The sequence below is a fragment of the Manihot esculenta genome, chromosome 14 (assembly GCF_001659605.2).
Source record: "Manihot esculenta cultivar AM560-2 chromosome 14, M.esculenta_v8, whole genome shotgun sequence".
In the NCBI taxonomy this organism is placed as follows: domain Eukaryota; kingdom Viridiplantae; phylum Streptophyta; class Magnoliopsida; order Malpighiales; family Euphorbiaceae; genus Manihot; species Manihot esculenta.
The window spans coordinates 26378709-26395355 of record NC_035174.2 but is presented as its reverse complement, the minus strand read 5'-3'; the positions used below and the strand labels follow the sequence as shown (position 1 = coordinate 26395355).

Here is a 16647-nt window from a genome sequence, read left to right as displayed (position 1 = left end):
AACAGACAACAGCACAGCCTTCCGGTTCCAAGACCCCAGGTGGGGGAAGGATAGACCCTTCATCCTTGAGTTCAGCTAGTAAGAAGTGGAGCAGTACCATTAAGAAACCAAAGAAGAATAAGTTCTGGAGCAAGATCAAGTCAGGTCTGGGATTAGGAAGTGGCTCAAGCTCTGGTGCTGATAATGCAGTGTGTGCAAGGTGTGGTAAGCCACACAGGGGGGTATGCCGGTTTGGAACGACAGCCTGCTACAGGTGTGGGCAAGAGGGACACATGTCTTGGGAATGTCCGAGAGCAGTTCCTACGGCACAGCCCCAGCAGACAACTTCGGGCAGCGTAGCACAGCCAGCAGCTTCAGCCGCAACACAGGCTAGTGGCAGAGGCCGAGGGAGAGGGTCAGCCTCTTCTTCATCAGTTTACAGAGGGGAAGGTCCGTCAGCTCCAGCACGGATCTTCACCATGACGCAACAGGAGGCAAACACATCCAACACCGTGGTGTCAGGTAATATCATCATTGGTTGTTCAGATGTTTATGCCTTAATGGACCCGGGTGCATCCCATTCTTTTGTTTCTCCGAAAGCGGTCGAGAGGTTGGGTTTGATGGTCTCTGGGTTAGAGTGTCCCCTATGGGTCAGCGGACCCAAATGTGACCCGTCAGTGGCAGAGTCAGTCTGCCAGTACAGTCCAGTTTTCATAGAGGGAAGATGCCTATCCGCCGACCTAGTGGTTCTAGACTTGACAGATTTTGACGTCATTCTAGGGATGGATTGGCTATCTACCCATGGTGCTACCTTGGATTGCAGAGACAAGGTAGTTAAGTTCAAATGTCAGGATGGGTCAGAGGTTGTCTTTAGAGGAGACAGGGGGAGTATACCTAGAGGCTTGATATCAGCCCTACAGGCTCGTAGGCTGCTCAGGAGGGGTTGTCAGGGTTATCTAGCTCATGTGAGAGAGTTAGACAGAGATGTCAGAGAGCCCGCCTCGGTGCCTGTGGTTAGAGAGTTCTTAGATGTTTTCCCAGACGAGCTGCCAGGTTTACCGCCTCCTAGGGAGATAGAGTTCGAAATAGAATTGATGCCAGGAACCAGACCAATCTCTATCCCTCCCTACAGGATGGCGCCAGCAGAGCTGAAAGAGCTTAAAGAACAGTTGCAAGAGCTGGTAGACAAGGGTTTCATCCGACCGAGTGCCTCACCTTGGGGTGCTCCAGTGTTGTTCGTGAAAAAGAAGGATGGATCCCTCAGACTTTGTATCGACTATAGACAGTTGAACAAGGTTACTACCAAGAACAAGTACCCGTTGCCGAGGATCGACGATCTATTCGACCAGCTAGCAGGAGCAGGTTGTTTCTCCAAAATAGATCTGAGATCTGGGTATCATCAGCTGAGGATCAGGGATGAAGATGTACCAAAGACAGCATTTAGGACCAGATATGGGCATTTTGAGTTCCTAGTGATGCCGTTCGGGTTAACAAACGCCCCTGCAGCATTCATGGATCTCATGAACAGAGTATTTAGCCAATACTTGGATCACTTCGTTATTGTCTTCATAGATGATATCTTAGTGTATTCCAGGAATGCAGAAGAGCATGCCCATCATCTGCGGTTGGTCTTGCAGACTTTGAGGGAACATGGCTTGTATGCCAAGTTCTCTAAATGTGAATTCTGGCTAAGGAGCATTTCGTTCTTGGGGCATGTAGTGTCAGAAAATGGTATTGAGGTGGACCCCAAGAAGACAGAAACTGTGGCTAACTGGCCTAGACCCACTTCAGTGACAGAGATTAGAAGTTTCTTGGGTTTGGCAGGTTACTACAGGAGGTTCGTTCAGGACTTCTCAAAGATAGCAGCTCCTCTGACCAGGTTAACCAGGAAGAATCAGAAGTTTCTGTGGACCGACCAGTGCGAAGGGAGTTTCGAAGAGCTTAAGAAGAGGTTGACTTCAGCACCAGTTTTAGCTCTGCCGTCTAGTGGAGAGGACTTTACAGTCTTTTGTGATGCGTCCCGTGTGGGACTGGGTTGTGTGCTTATGCAGAATGAGAGGGTGATTGCTTATGCTTCTAGGCAGCTAAAGAAGCATGAGTTAAATTACCCCACACATGACCTTGAGATGGCAGCAGTAATCTTTGCACTCAAGATGTGGAGGCATTACCTCTATGGGGTGAAATGTGAGATCTTTACAGATCATAAGAGCCTGCAGTACATCTTGAGTCAGAGGGATCTGAATTTGAGACAGAGGAGATGGGTAGAGCTGCTGAGTGACTATGATTGCAAGATTCAGTACCATCCGGATAAGGCGAATGTCGTGGCAGACGCCCTAAGCCGGAAGTCACTAGGCAGTCTATCCCACATCACAGCAGAACGAAGACCAGTAGTAAAGGAGTTCTACAAGCTCATCGAAGAAGGGCTACAGTTAGAGTTGTCGGGTACAGGTGCCTTGTTGGCTCAGATGAAAGTGACACCCGTGTTCCTTGAGCAAGTCGCTCAGAAACAGCATGAGGACCCCGAGTTAGTGAAGATTGCCAGGACTGTTCAGTCAGGCAAGAATGATGAGTTCAGATTTGACGACAAGGGGATCCTCCGCTATGGGAGTCGATTATGTGTACCAGATGACATAGGGCTAAAAGGAGACATTATGAGAGAGGCTCATAATGCAAGATACATCATTCACCCTGGAGCCACCAAGATGTATCAAGATTTGAAGAAAGTTTATTGGTGGCCAGCGATGAAGAAAGAAGTGGCACAGTTCGTGTCAGCCTGCGAAGTGTGTCAGAGGGTGAAGCTGGAACATCAGAAGCCAGCTGGAATGCTTAACCCGCTACCGATTCCAGAATGGAAATGGGAAAACATAGCTATGGACTTCGTAGTAGGGTTACCGGCGACGTCCAATAGAGTGGACTCCATATGGGTGATTGTGGACAGACTCACCAAATCTGCTCACTTCATCCCTGTCAGGAGTGGCTACTCTGTGGACAAGTTGGCGCAGGTGTATGTGGACGAGATTGTCAGGCTGCATGGGGTTCCTGTTTCGATAGTGTCAGATAGAGGGCCCCAGTTCACCTCCAGGTTTTGGCGGAGTCTGCAAAATGCCATGGGTACTAGGTTGGACTTCAGTACTGCCTTCCACCCCCAGACTGATGGACAGTCAGAAAGGACCATCTAGACTATCGAGGATATGCTTAGGATGTGTGTACTGGACTTTGGCGGTTCTTGGAGGCAGCATCTACCTTTGGTGGAGTTTGCCTACAACAACAGCCATCATGCTAGCATCGGGATGGCTCCATATGAAGCTTTGTACGGAAGGAAGTGCAGATCACCTGTTTGCTGGGAGGAAGTTGGAGAAAAGGCCTTGGCAGGGCCTGAGTTAGTAGAGATCACCAGCAGGGTGGTACCCATAATCAAAGAAAGAATCAAGACTGCTCAGAGCAGACAGAAGAGCTATGCAGACGTCCGCAGGAGACAGTTAGAGTTTCAGGAGGGGGATCTGGTATTGCTCAAGGTGTCTCCAATGAAGGGAGTGGTTCGCTTCAGGAAGAAAGGTAAACTAGCCCCACGATACATCGGACCCTTTGAAATCTTGCAAAAGATTGGGAATGTGTCGTACAAGCTGGATTTACCTGCTTCGATGGAGAGAATTCACCCGGTTTTTCACGTTTCAATGTTGAGGAAGTTTGTGTCAGATCCGAGCAAGGTTCTTAGTGAGCCTGATGTGGAGGTCCAAGAGGATCTCACCTATGTTGAACAGCCAGTGCGGATCATAGACACCCAGATCAGAAAGTTAAGAAACAAGGAAATCCCGATGGTGAAAGTCCTGTGGAACCACCACAACTTGGAAGAATGCACTTGGGAGGCACGGGAGTCTATGCTCCAGCAGTACCCTCATCTCTTTTAAGGTTAGATCCCTATGTGTTTATGTGCCTTGTATGTGTGTTATGTTATATGTTTGCCATGTTATGTATTGTTTGGTGAACATTCGGGGACGAATGTTCTTAAGGGGGGAAGAATGTAATACCCGGCTAGACTCTGGTATCGGAATTCCTACTGTCTGGTGGAATCTCGGATGTCGGAGACCTCTAGAAGGGTAGAATCATGTTTTTGTAAAATGTTTTAATGTGTTTTAATGGTTTTAAAGTATGAAACTAAATGAGTTTTGCATGAGAAGTCTTTGGAGGAAAACCCAGGTTCGGCCGCCGAAAGTCAAGTTCGGCCGCCGAACATGCATGCGTTTTGGAGGCACGTTAGGCCCCCGAAAGCATGAGGGAGGGACGTCCAGGTTCGGCCGCCGAAAGTCAAGTTCGGCCGCCGAACATTGCATGGATGCGGAGGCACATTCGGCCCCCGAACGTGGCCTGGCCAGCCACTATAAAAGGGTCCCTTAGCCGAAAATGGGCGAGCTTTTTCTCCCCATTTCGGCCAAGGTGAGCATTCCGCCATCCTCCCCCAATCTTGAGTTTTTCCTTCCTTTTTCCATGATTTTTACAAAGTTTATAACTTTGGTTTTGAAGATCTTCGAACTTAGAACAAGTTTTAGAGCTTTGGAAACTCAGGAGCTCATTTTCGTGGATCTCCAAGTTTAAGTCGTCTCCCTCTCGATCTTCAAGAGGTAAGAGCCGATCTTAAGCCCCTTATATGTTTTAAGTAAGTTTTAAGTTGTTTTATGGGTAGAGATGCATGTTTAGGCTTGTTGATGTTTTGATGAACAATGTATGTTGTTTGTGTGTGTTGAAGTGTTGTAGTTGGGGTATTTTATAGTTTGAGACCCCTAGGTGTGATGTATGGTGTTTATGCATGTTTTAGAACAAGTTTATGCATGATTGGTGAGTTTGAAGGCAAAAATGCTTAAGGGAGCCAAGTTTCTGCCCTTTTGGCAGAAACCAGGTTCGGCAGCCGAAGGGAGTTTCGGCCGCCGAACATGGCTTGAGAGGCAGCTTTAGGCTGCCGAAGCTTGCCCCCAAAAGTTGGAGTTTCGGCTTTGTCCGAGACTTTCGGCCGCCGAAGGTGCCGCCGAACCTACCTGACTTTCGGCTCTGGAGGGACTTCCGGCCGCCGAAGGTGCCGCCGAAAGTGCCCTGTCCAGCCTTTTCTTGCATGATTCCTAGGAGTGTTTTGAGGTGTTTTTAGGAGGTTTTTGGGGGTATGTTTAGGGTTATGTTCTTGTTGTTTTGGTGCCTCATTTGAGTCCACCTGTGTAGGTTCGGACCCGAGGAACCAAGACCCCCGGTTGTGAGATAGTCGTTCAGAGTTCGTTTTTAAAGCTTCAGTCACCAGGTGAGTGGAACAACCTCTTAAGTTTTAAAGTAAAGTAAATGAATAAATGAATGAATCATAAAGCATTGCCCATGCATCATTATGCCATGCAATATTTCAGGATGTTTGCATTAGAATTCACGAATATGCTGCATTGCATAAATTGATGTTGATGTGGATGGTTGTTGGGTGATCCATAGTCCTCTGATGTTATGTTATGATGATATGTTATGGAAGACCAGCGAGGCCCATTCTACGCCCCTGGCACTATGTAAGAGAAAGACCAGTGAGGCCCATTCTACGCCCCTGGCACTATGTAAGAGAAAGACCAGTGAGGCCCATTCTACGCCCCTGGCATTTTAGAATGTTATGTTATGTAAGAGAAAGACCAGTGAGGCCCATTCTACGCCCCTGGCATTTGGAGATGTTGAGGACTAATGGTGACAATACCATCCTTTTATGTGATTAGCTGTGATGTGTTGCATTTCATGAAAGCATGAATAAGAAAAAGAAAGAAAAAGTATAATAATAATAATAATAATAAAATGAATAATAATATACCTAAAAATGGAGGAATTAAAGCAAATGTTTTTAGTTTCTGCTCATTGGGCTTTATAGCTCACCCTCTCTCCCCTAACCCCAGTCTTGCAGGTGCAGAGTAGATAGAGAAGTCAGCAGAGTAAGAGAAGTTTATGTAGTAGCTTAGCTGTGGACATGGTTTGTTGTTAATGTAAAAGTATGAGATGTAATGTAATGTAAGTTGATAATGTGCTTGACTAGAGTCTGTTGAATTCCCTGTACACATGGTCTTGTATGAGATATTATGTTTTTATGATGCCTATGTAATCCAAGCCTATGTTATGTTATGTTACCTCATGAGAGTAGTTGATGAGACTCCATTGAGGGGTTTATGTTATGGTTGTGCATGCACAGGCTAGGCTTGGTAAAGAAATGTTTGAATGAAAGAAAAGTTTTTAATTTTTCTGTATGTTGTTGACCATGCATGGGATTAAACAGGTTCACAGGACGTATGTTTGGCTTGCTACGGGTTCTGGCGGCCTTAAGCCGACCTGAATCCTAGCGCCGGTAGCGGTCCGGTTTCCGGGTCGTTACAGAGGAATGATAAGATCTAACCGTGGAGGAACGAGGATGAGGCTTTAGCCTTTCTCTTAATGATAACCAGGTCCCTTCAGAAAATGGACATTACTAAGGTGGTGAAGAACATCATTTTGTCTTGGCAGAGTCATTTCCAGATGAGTCAGACTCAAGATCCTCACCCGCCCAACCTCTCCATCATTGGAGAGCACTTCTCTAGCTAAAAATCAGGGTATTTTTCTTTCCACCTTCTTTTAGATTTCAAACTACCTTACTTACTTTTCAATTTACATAGATATGGTAGGGTCAAGAATCAAATTTGCTGAAGTGGTGCGTGTTGCCCGTAAAAGCAAAGCTATCATTGGGGAAATCGGTCTCCATTCCAAGCGTACTCGCCGAACAAAAGAGATAATCATGCTTCCTCATCTTCCTCCCCATCCTATAATAGAAGAGTCGGCTCACTCGCAGCCCAAGTCTTCTGCAATGGGTGTCTCTGCATCTATCCCAGTACCTGAGCCTTCTACTGTAGCCCCCACTTCTACTAAGCCCATTCCTACGAACGTGGGGGTTAATTCCTTGTGGCCTCCTAGCATTCAACAGTTGGTGCTAACTCGAATGCCCTCTCTCCTTAAAGATCTCAGCTTGGCCATCCTGTTAACCGAGAATGCTCTGAGGCCCGGAGTCTATCGTCGCCTGAACGAGGTCAAGACTGATAAACTTTTTGGCAACGTTATGCATCCTGACCTACAGAGTGCTCTCTATGCTTATATGGCCAAAGAGCGTAATAAGGTCCTGAGGTGGGAGTTTGGTGCTCAAGAAATGGACAAGAGACTTCTGGCAGAGGAATGCTCGAGGCTGAAGACTCGGGTTGTCAAAGTGGAAGGCACAATGAGAGAGACTCTAGAGTTAGTAAATAAACTCTAGGCAAATCTGGGTGAAGCTAATGCTTCCAAACTTGCCCTTGAAAATCGGGCTAAGTGTGCTGAGAATAAAGTGGTCATGCTTCAGTGTCAAGTCCAGGAGATGCAGTCTGAAGTTAAGGAGAATCGGCTGCCTCCAACAGAATTGTTGAATTAGAGACTGAGCTTTAAGAGACGATGGCTCAGGGAGGAGAAATGTTCGTCGAGGGTCAAGACTCAGTTAAGAAAGAGTTGGTAAAACGGTTTTCTTCTGAAAATTTTGCTTGGATAGATGATATCCTTCCAGAGGAGGAGGAGGGTAAGGACGAGCAAGAAGAGGACAGGATTGATGATATCGATCGAGTCCCTGCAAAAAATGTAATAGATATAGGGAATGCTGATGTAATAGAGACTCATGAAGTTATCCCTCCATTGTAATCTTCTGAGTTTTAATGAAAACATTTTCTCTTATATCTTTCTTATCTTTGCGTGCTTGTATGATTGGTACTCATCCATAACCCTCCTCCATCCATTGCTCATCCAAATTTAAATTAATAATAATTGCTAAGGGATCAACACCCCAATCATAGCACCTGATCATTGATCTAACTGCTGACCATAAAATAACTTGCCCATTTTGTAAAATGGTACCGACACCGAGTCATGTGATCTGGCCATAAAATTAAATAGGAATATGAAATTCAAGCAAGGAAAAAAAAAAGAAATTAAAGCTCCATCATTCTCTATCATTTTGAAACCACAATTTCCATTGGTAACTATATATGTATAGTCAAAATATATTTTGAGAAAAGTGTAAGAGACTTTTTTTTTAAATTAATTTTGTTCTTATTTCCTTAGTTAATTATTTAGATGTCCAACTGATATTAAAACAAATACTCTCTCCGTCTCATAATTTTTGTCTATCTTTTCTTTTTTAGATATCTCAAAATTATTGTCCACTTTTCTTTTTTACACTATAATAATATATAAATTAACTATTATAACCCTATTTAATTTTATCTTATTTCTAAATAACTTCTCAAAACATCTCTTACTATTTAAATAAAATTTAATGGGTTCAAGATGGGTATAATTTAAAAATTTAAGACGGAGCGAGTCAAGTTATTTATTTTCGAAGCTAAATTTTCTATAAATAAATTAAATAAATATTTGTTGGCGGAAATGCCATAATGAATCAAGTTTTTCAAACCAATTACTTTATAACTATATTTTATGGCTGAAATGTTAAATTTATTTCAGAACTATATAATAGATGTTAAAAATAATAATTTTTATTTTTCGATTTAAATTTATCCATAAATTATTATTAAAAAACTAAATAATGCTATCACTTATTAAGATTTAATAATATGAGCTATAGTCCCCATAATTTATTTACTCTTATTTAGACTTATGTGGTTTTTAATGATAGTTTAGAAGTAATTCAGATAAAAAATAAAATTTGATGCAGAGGATATTGATTTGATATTTGATTTCCCATGTGATACTTTTGTTAACATTGAGTCTTCTTGATTGAATTGTTGTATCTCTAGTGAATTGTTATAACTTTTTATATAAATAACTTCCGTTTTACTCATCACAATATATGAAAACATGCATTTTTCCTTTAAGTTATTTATGGTATCAAAGTCCAAATGACTATGCCATCCCAATTATCATAATTTAGCTAATATAAGCAATTAGCATCAACAATCAATTAACAGCAACAATTGTTAATCATAACTACTAATCATATCAACAATCTAATACGTATAAAAATATTTTATTTTAAAAAGGTTTAATTGATCTTATTCGATAATAGTAGCGATTGTAGTTGCAGTTAATGAAACATTACAAGAAGTAATTTTTTCATAAACCACTCTCTTAATTACTAAATAATAGTATTTTGACCGAGTTAAAATGTTGAACACTACTTTAAAAATATTACCGAACAGAGCCATTGTAGAAAGTTAAAAATAGAAGTGTTACATTCCAACGTTAGAATTGTTTTTTTTTTTTTTTTTAGAATTTAGTGGATGAATAATTAAGCAATATTATATTCAACTTTCCATGTTCTAAATAACGTTATTCAAGCGTCAATTTTGAAACCAACTCCATTGAAAATATATTTGGAGAAAAGTCCATATGAGAGCTTTGATCTCTTTCAATTAATTGTTTTCTTATTGTCATAGGTAATTATTCAAAGGTCATACTGATATTAAAATAAATAATAAATAGTCTCATCAAAAATAGATTAGGACCGAGCAGAATCAATCAAACTGAAATTAATATAAAAATTCGATTTGATTTTTTATTCTATTCAATTCGATTCAATTCGATTTTTATTTTTAAAATTTTTCAGTTATTTCGGTTATATTTTATTTTAATAAAAAAATAATAAAACTGAACTGAATTGATTAGTGAACAATAGTATATTATTTTCAATAATTTAGGGAGATTAGACCATAATCAAAATTGAAAATTTTCAATTAAAATTTAAAACATTAAAAATAATGTGCAAAAAAATTCACTAAAAATTTCAACCAATTAAATCGAATCAAATCAAATTAAATCAGATTGATTCAATTCAAATCGATTTCTATCCAAAATTAATTGAATTCGATTTTTAAAACTAAAATTTTAATTTGTAATTTTTACAATTCAATTGAATTTTAAACCGAACTAACCAAATCATCTATCTTTAAAATAAACTTATAAGTTATTTCAATGTTTCAATAGAAGGCTTAATTGATTTTAATAAATAAATAAATATTTGTTGGCTGAAATGTGAGTGACATTGTGAATTCAGTCTTCTAAACAAATATATATAAAATAATTTTATAATAATTTATTCATCAAAGTTTAAGCAAAAATATATTTGCTTATGTTACACGCAAATAGAAATATTGGGTGATTGAGTATGAATAAATTCTTTGATATTTAAATCAACATCTTAAATAAAAGAATAAAAGAATGAATATAGAGAAATAACATATTCAGAGACCAGAGAAAAATGGAGGGAGTATTGTTAAATTCTTTATTTTATATGTATTAAATAATTTAATTATTTTAAATTTTAATAATACAAGTCTTTAAACAGAAAACAGAGTTGTGTTAAATTCTAGCACTGCTGTATTCAAATTTCCAATTTCCATGTTCAAACTATTATATGAGAATCGTCAAAACTAAAATCACTTTCCATCGGCAACAATAGTCAAAATGTATTTAGAAAAAATTCCAGAAATCGGTCTTCTTTTCACAACAATTTTTCTTATTATCATAATTATATATTGGAAGATTTACAATTTAATCCCTGAGTATTGTCATTATTAACAAGTCAGTCTCTATATTTTTAGAAACTTATTAAAACGTCCTCATCTTTTCTCTCCGTCAACGAAATAGTCATTTTGTCTATTTTTGCCGTTAAAAATATAGTAAAAGACCAAATTACCCTCTTTTCTTTTCCTCCTCCTCCTCCTCCTCCTCCTCCTCCTTCTCCTTCCTTTTCTTCTTCTTGCTTCTTCTGTTTCTGCTTTTTCTTCTTCTTCTTTTTCTCCTTCTTCTCCTTCTTCTTCTTCTTCTCCTCCTTCTTCTTCTTCTTCTTCTTTTTCTTCTTTTTCTTCTTCTTCTTCTTCTTCTTCTTCTCCTTCTCCTCCTCCTTCTTCTTCTTCTTCTTCTTCTTCTTTTTTTTCTTCTTTTTCTTCTTTTTCTTCTCCTTCTCCTTCTCCTTCTCCTTCTCCTTCTCCTTCTCCTTCTTCTTCTTCTTCTTCTTTTTCTTCTTTTCTTCTTCTTCTTCTCCTTCTCCTCCTCCTCCTTCTTCTTCTTCTTCCTCTTCTCCTTCTCCTTCTCCTTCTCCTTCTCCTTCTCCTTCTTCTTCTTCTTCTTCTTCTTTTTCTTCTTCTTCTTCTTCTTCTTCTTCTTTTTCTTCTTCTTCTTCTTCTTCTTCTTCTTCTTCTTTTTCTTCTTCTTCTTCTCCTTCTCCTCCTCCTCCTTCTTCTTCTTCTTCCTCTTCTCCTTCTCCTTCTCCTTCTCCTTCTTCTTCTTCTTCTTCTTCATCATCATCTTCTTCTTTTCCTTCTCCTTCATCATCATCATCTTTTTCTTCTTTTTGGAGGAGGAGGAGGAGGATGGACTATTTTGTTGACGGAAAGAAACAATAAGGACATTTTAATAGATGTGAGAAAAGATAAGGACGTTTTAATAGATTTCTAAAAATGTAGGGACTAATTTGTTAATAATGGCAATATCGAAGGACTAAATAAGAGGTTTTATTTGAGGGTAAAATTGGATTTTAAAAATTTTCTCTCTCCTCCTTTATCTAATTTTAACGGAAAAAATTTTATCTAATTTTAACAGAAAAAATGACGGAAGGACTATTTCGTTGACAGAAAGAAAATATAAGGATGTTTTAATAGGTTTTTAAAAAATATAGGGACTGACTTGTTAATAATGGCAATACTCAGGGACTAAATTATAAATTTTCCTTATATATTTAGCAAAAAGTAATAAAACTTCCCAGTGCTCAACTTGTAAAACATCTCGAGCAATATGGGTTTTGAAAAGCTGTTTCTGCAATCTTTTCTATTCATCCTCCATTTGGTGTTTTGTTCTTCCAAAGACACCTTAACCATAAACCAAACCATTCAAGATGGGGACCTTATAATCTCCAAGGGAAATAGTTTTGCACTTGGGTTTTTCAGCCCTGCTAGTTCCAAGTTCAGATATCTTGGAATCTGGTTCAATCAAGTAAAACTGCAAACAGTTGTATGGATAGCAAATAGAAACAATCCAATCAATGGTTCTTCTGGAGTTCTATCAATTGATCCCTGTGGAAATCTCGTTCTCCATAGCAACCAAGACATGAGATTTTCAGTGTGGTCTACAAATATCACAATGAAAGTGACGGACACTTGTGTAGCTCAACTCTTGGATTCAGGAAATTTGGTGTTGGTTGAAGACAGAAGCAAAACAATTCTATGGCAAAGCTTTGACTATCCTACAGATACTCACCTTCCAGGACTGAAGATTGGCTTGAATCAAAGGACAGGTTTGAGCAGGTCCCTAAGTTCATGGAGATCACAAGATGACCCAGCAACTGGAGACTACTTGGTTGAGATCGACCCAACAGGATCACCGCAAGTCTTTCTCTCCAAGGGCACAACCCGTTATTGGCGAAGCATGCCATGGCCATTGAAAGGTTATGCGGATTCTGTAAATTTTACTTTCATCAACAATGAAGATGAAATTTTCACCTCCTACTCTATTATCGATGCTTCTGTTATTGTGAGGGTAGTCTTAGATTATTCAGGAGCGATAATACACCAGACATGGCATGAAAAGGATGGTGAATGGAAAGAATACTGGTCAGGACCAAAATATCAATGTGATACATATGCACATTGTGGTACTAATGCTAAGTGTAATCCTCACAGATTAAATCGTAGATTTGAATGCGATTGTTTACCTGGGTACGAACCGAAATCTCCAAGGGACTGGAATATTCTGAAGGATGCAACAGGTGGGTGTGTCAGGAAGCGATTAGAGTCTTCTTCATTGTGCGGAAGTGGAGAAGGGTTTGTGAAAGTGGAAGACGTTAAGGTTCCTGATACTTCTGTAGCAGTTTGGGTTGCCATGAACATGAGTCCCATAGATTGTGAAAAGGAATGCAAAAGGAATTGTTTATGTACTGCATATGCAAGCATAGACATTCTTGAAAGAGGGACTACTGGTTGTTTGGCTTGGTTTGGAGAACTAATAGACGTTGTAGAGTTTGTGGATGAGGGATATGATCTTTATGTTCGAGTTGATTCACTTGAATTAGGTACTTTATTCTTTCTTTAGACTACTTTAACAAAACCATTTCATTTTGCACGTTATGCCTTCGTCTTCTAAATTGTTTCAATCATTTTTGTAGCTGAAATCAAGCGGCAATCAATGGGTTTTCTTGAAAGGAAGGATATGCAAGCCATCTTAGTAGTATCTGTAGTTTCAGCCTGGTTTATCATTATCATATTTGCATATTTATGGCATAAGAGGAAGAAAAGAAGGGGTAAGAACTAAGAAAAAAAATATATATATATATATATATATATTTACTGATGATGGAACCAAAATCTTTTTTTAATTTTGACAGAAAGAAACAAGTGGAATGAAAGTCTACTGCACAAAATTGGCAATTCATATTACCACAAGGAAACTATAGTGGCCAATGAAGTTGGAGATAGTATGAGTTATCCACACATTGCATTTTTTGATATGGGCACGATGCTCGCTGCAACTAATAATTTCTCCCCATCTAACACATTAGGTCAAGGTGGTTTTGGCTTGGTTTACAAGGTGTATATATATATATATAGTTCCTATGCAAAAGTATCAATTTTATTTATGCTTTTGAATTCAATACCATCTCATCTCAATCGATATTAATATAAAATCATTAGAGCAAAAATTTAATTAACAAAACCCATATAGGTGCTCTTACAACGACAGTAAGGCAAGTTTAAATTTTTTAAGTTTTTATTCTTTAATAAAATTATTAATGTTTTCTATTATTATTGGTTGAGTGCACTATCTTTGCTTGATTATATAGTATACCAAACTCCTATAGTAATTATCAGATTTTAAATTGATTACTCAGGGTAAATTCACACTTCTAGCTATGATTATAGGGTCAATTGTCTAATGGGCAGGAGATAGCCATTAAAAAGCTATCTAAAAGTTCAAGACAAGGAATAGAAGAATTCAAAAATGAAGTTATGCTGATTGCAAAGCTTCAGCATAAGAACCTTGTGAAACTTCTAGGATGTTGTATTCAAGGAGAAGAACCAATGTTAGTTTATGAATACTTGCCAAACAAAAGCTTGGACTCCCTTCTTTTCGGTAAGTCCTACATATGTCCTACCCATTTTCTAATAGTTGTTTCATTTTATCTATTTCAACTTGCATAAACAAACACTAATTTAAATGGAACAAATCAATTTTCTTTCTTTTGTTTTTGTAGATGAAAGAAATAGGTCAATTTTAGATTGGAGAAAACGATTTGATATTATTGTTGGAATTGCTCGAGGGATTTTATATCTTCATCAAGACTCGAGATTGAAAATTATCCACAGGGATTTAAAATCTAGTAATATTCTACTAGATGGAAATATGAACCCAAAAATTTCAGATTTTGGCATGGCTAGAATCTTCAAAATAGACCAAATACAGGAGGAGAAGACAAAGAGAGTAGTTGGAACATTGTAAGTACACATGCACATATAATATATTGCTAAAAACATATCATCTTATTTGACATCAAAAATTAATTGAATTAGAATGACTAATACGGCCATTTTTGGTGTTTTTTAAATGATCAGTATAACTTTTTTTTATATCTATATGTAGCGGCTATATGTCACCAGAGTACGTGGTTTTCGGAAAATTTTCAGAAAAATCTGATATCTTCAGTTTTGGGGTAATATTATTAGAAATCATTACAGGAAAGCAGAATAATAGTTTCCATCAAGAGGGTTCCTGCCTTACCTTAATAGGACATGTAAGTTGTAAAGAAGCTTTTTATATCTTATACTCCAAATTATATATACATACAGTTTATGTTGATAGTTCATACCTTATATCTTAATTCTGTGAACTGTGTAGGTGTGGAATTTGTGGAAAGAAGAAAGAGCATTGGAGATAGTTGATCCATTGGGGAAGGACTCAAATTTCTCTCATGAAGTCTTGAGATGCATCCAAATTGGACTCTTATGTGTGCAAGAAAATGCAAAGGATAGACCAACCATATTAGCAATTGTGTTGATGTTGAATAGTGAAAGTATTCTTCCTTCTCCAAATGAACCTGCTTTTATCCTCAAAAAATGTAATTCTAAAACAAAAGAATTATATTCTGTAAATGAGTTAACAATTTCTAATATTACAAGTCGTTGAAAATATAGGCTCCACTTTGTGTTATGGGTAGGATGTAAAAAAAGTACTTTATTAAAAAAATATCCTTTTAGATGTTATTGGGAACAAATTGCTTTAATGTTCTTATATTAAATTAAAAACACAATCAAAATTATGGGACTGTTGGTGAAATGTACCCCTAGATTTATGCTTCATCAATCAAGGATCAATTATATATTATAAAAAAAATATTGTCACTTAATTATTCATAAATTAAGGAATACACATAAATTTTAAAAGAATTTAGTTTTAAAAGCACTCACAGGTTTAGCCTGATGGTAAGTACATCTGAGTAAATAGGAGAGGTTTTGAGTTCTACTCTCCGAATACCCAATCCCCATTTCAAAAAAAAAATGATATTAAAAACTTAATAGACCTGTTAATTTAATAAAATTTGGATGTTTAAGCTTTGAATAGGTAATCCAAATTGATTTTGCCTCTTTTGGCTTCGTAAGACCGAGTGAGTTTGATATACCAATGTTATTTGATAAAAGTTATTTTCAAATGCTCTAAATATTTTTAAATGATTTCTGATGAACTTGAAGAAATTTTAAATTGTATTGAAAAAGTAAGCGTTAGATCCAAATTATAATTTTTCATTTATTTTTTGTTTAAAATTTTCAAATGCTAAAATTAAACATCTAATTTAAGAATATTTTAAATTTAGGCATCTAATTTCTGCTTTATTTTTTTTATACTTAATTTCAATTTGTGTCTACCTGATTTCAGTCTGCACCATAATTCACCAAAATCTATATATAGTTGTTTAAGTGAGTGAATTAAACTTGTAAAGATCTACAAATACTTAGAAAACTTATTTGTAAAAAAATTATTGCCTTGCTAGAGTACAAGAGTTTTTATTAGAGCGAAGACTCAAAGGAAGACTTTGAGAGAGGTGAATTGTAATACCCGGCTAGACCCCGGCGTCGGAATTCCTACTTTCCAGTGGAATCTCCGTTGGAATCCGGAATTTAAGGATGTCGGAGCTATCTAGAAGAGTAAAATAAAGGTTTTTCAAAATGTTTTTACATGTTTTTTGTGATTTGAGTAAGAAAACTTGGAGTTTTGAAAAGAAAAGACCAATGAGGGAAATGTAAGGTTCGACCGCCGAACCTCACTTTCGGCCGCCGAAGGTGGCATACTTTCGTTGCCACCGAAGCCCAAGTTCGGCTTTCGAAAGTGGTGCAACTATGGAGGCAGCTTTGGCTGCCGAAGGTAGTTTACCGGCCACCTATAAAAGGGTCCCTTATCCGTATTTGAGGTGAGTTTTCTCTCTCTTTTCGGGTATAGGAGAGTTCTTACTCTTCCTTGGGTGATTTCTTGATTTTCTTTCAAGTTAAGCAAGTTTTAAGTTGTTTTCATGTTGGTTTTGAAGTTTTTGAGCAAAGAAGCTAAGTTGTGAGGTTTGGAGGTTCTAGATCTGTTTTTCCTTGCATCTCCAAGTTAAGACCATCAATCCTCTCG

At 37.9% G+C, this 16647-nt stretch overlaps 1 protein-coding gene across 1 annotated transcript; it reads left to right on the top strand.

Moving 5' to 3' along the window:
• Window positions 1-11735: 11735 nt before the first annotated feature.
• Window positions 11736-15220, top strand: LOC122721720 (G-type lectin S-receptor-like serine/threonine-protein kinase RKS1). The gene is made up of 7 exons (XM_043950279.1): window positions 11736-13057; window positions 13151-13285; window positions 13370-13572; window positions 13905-14115; window positions 14237-14477; window positions 14623-14773; window positions 14878-15220. Exons 1-7 carry the CDS (start codon window positions 11785-11787, stop codon window positions 15163-15165), a joined length of 2502 nt encoding a protein of 833 aa, XP_043806214.1. The 5' UTR covers window positions 11736-11784; the 3' UTR covers window positions 15166-15220.
• The last annotated feature ends 1427 nt before the right edge of the window (window positions 15221-16647 follow it).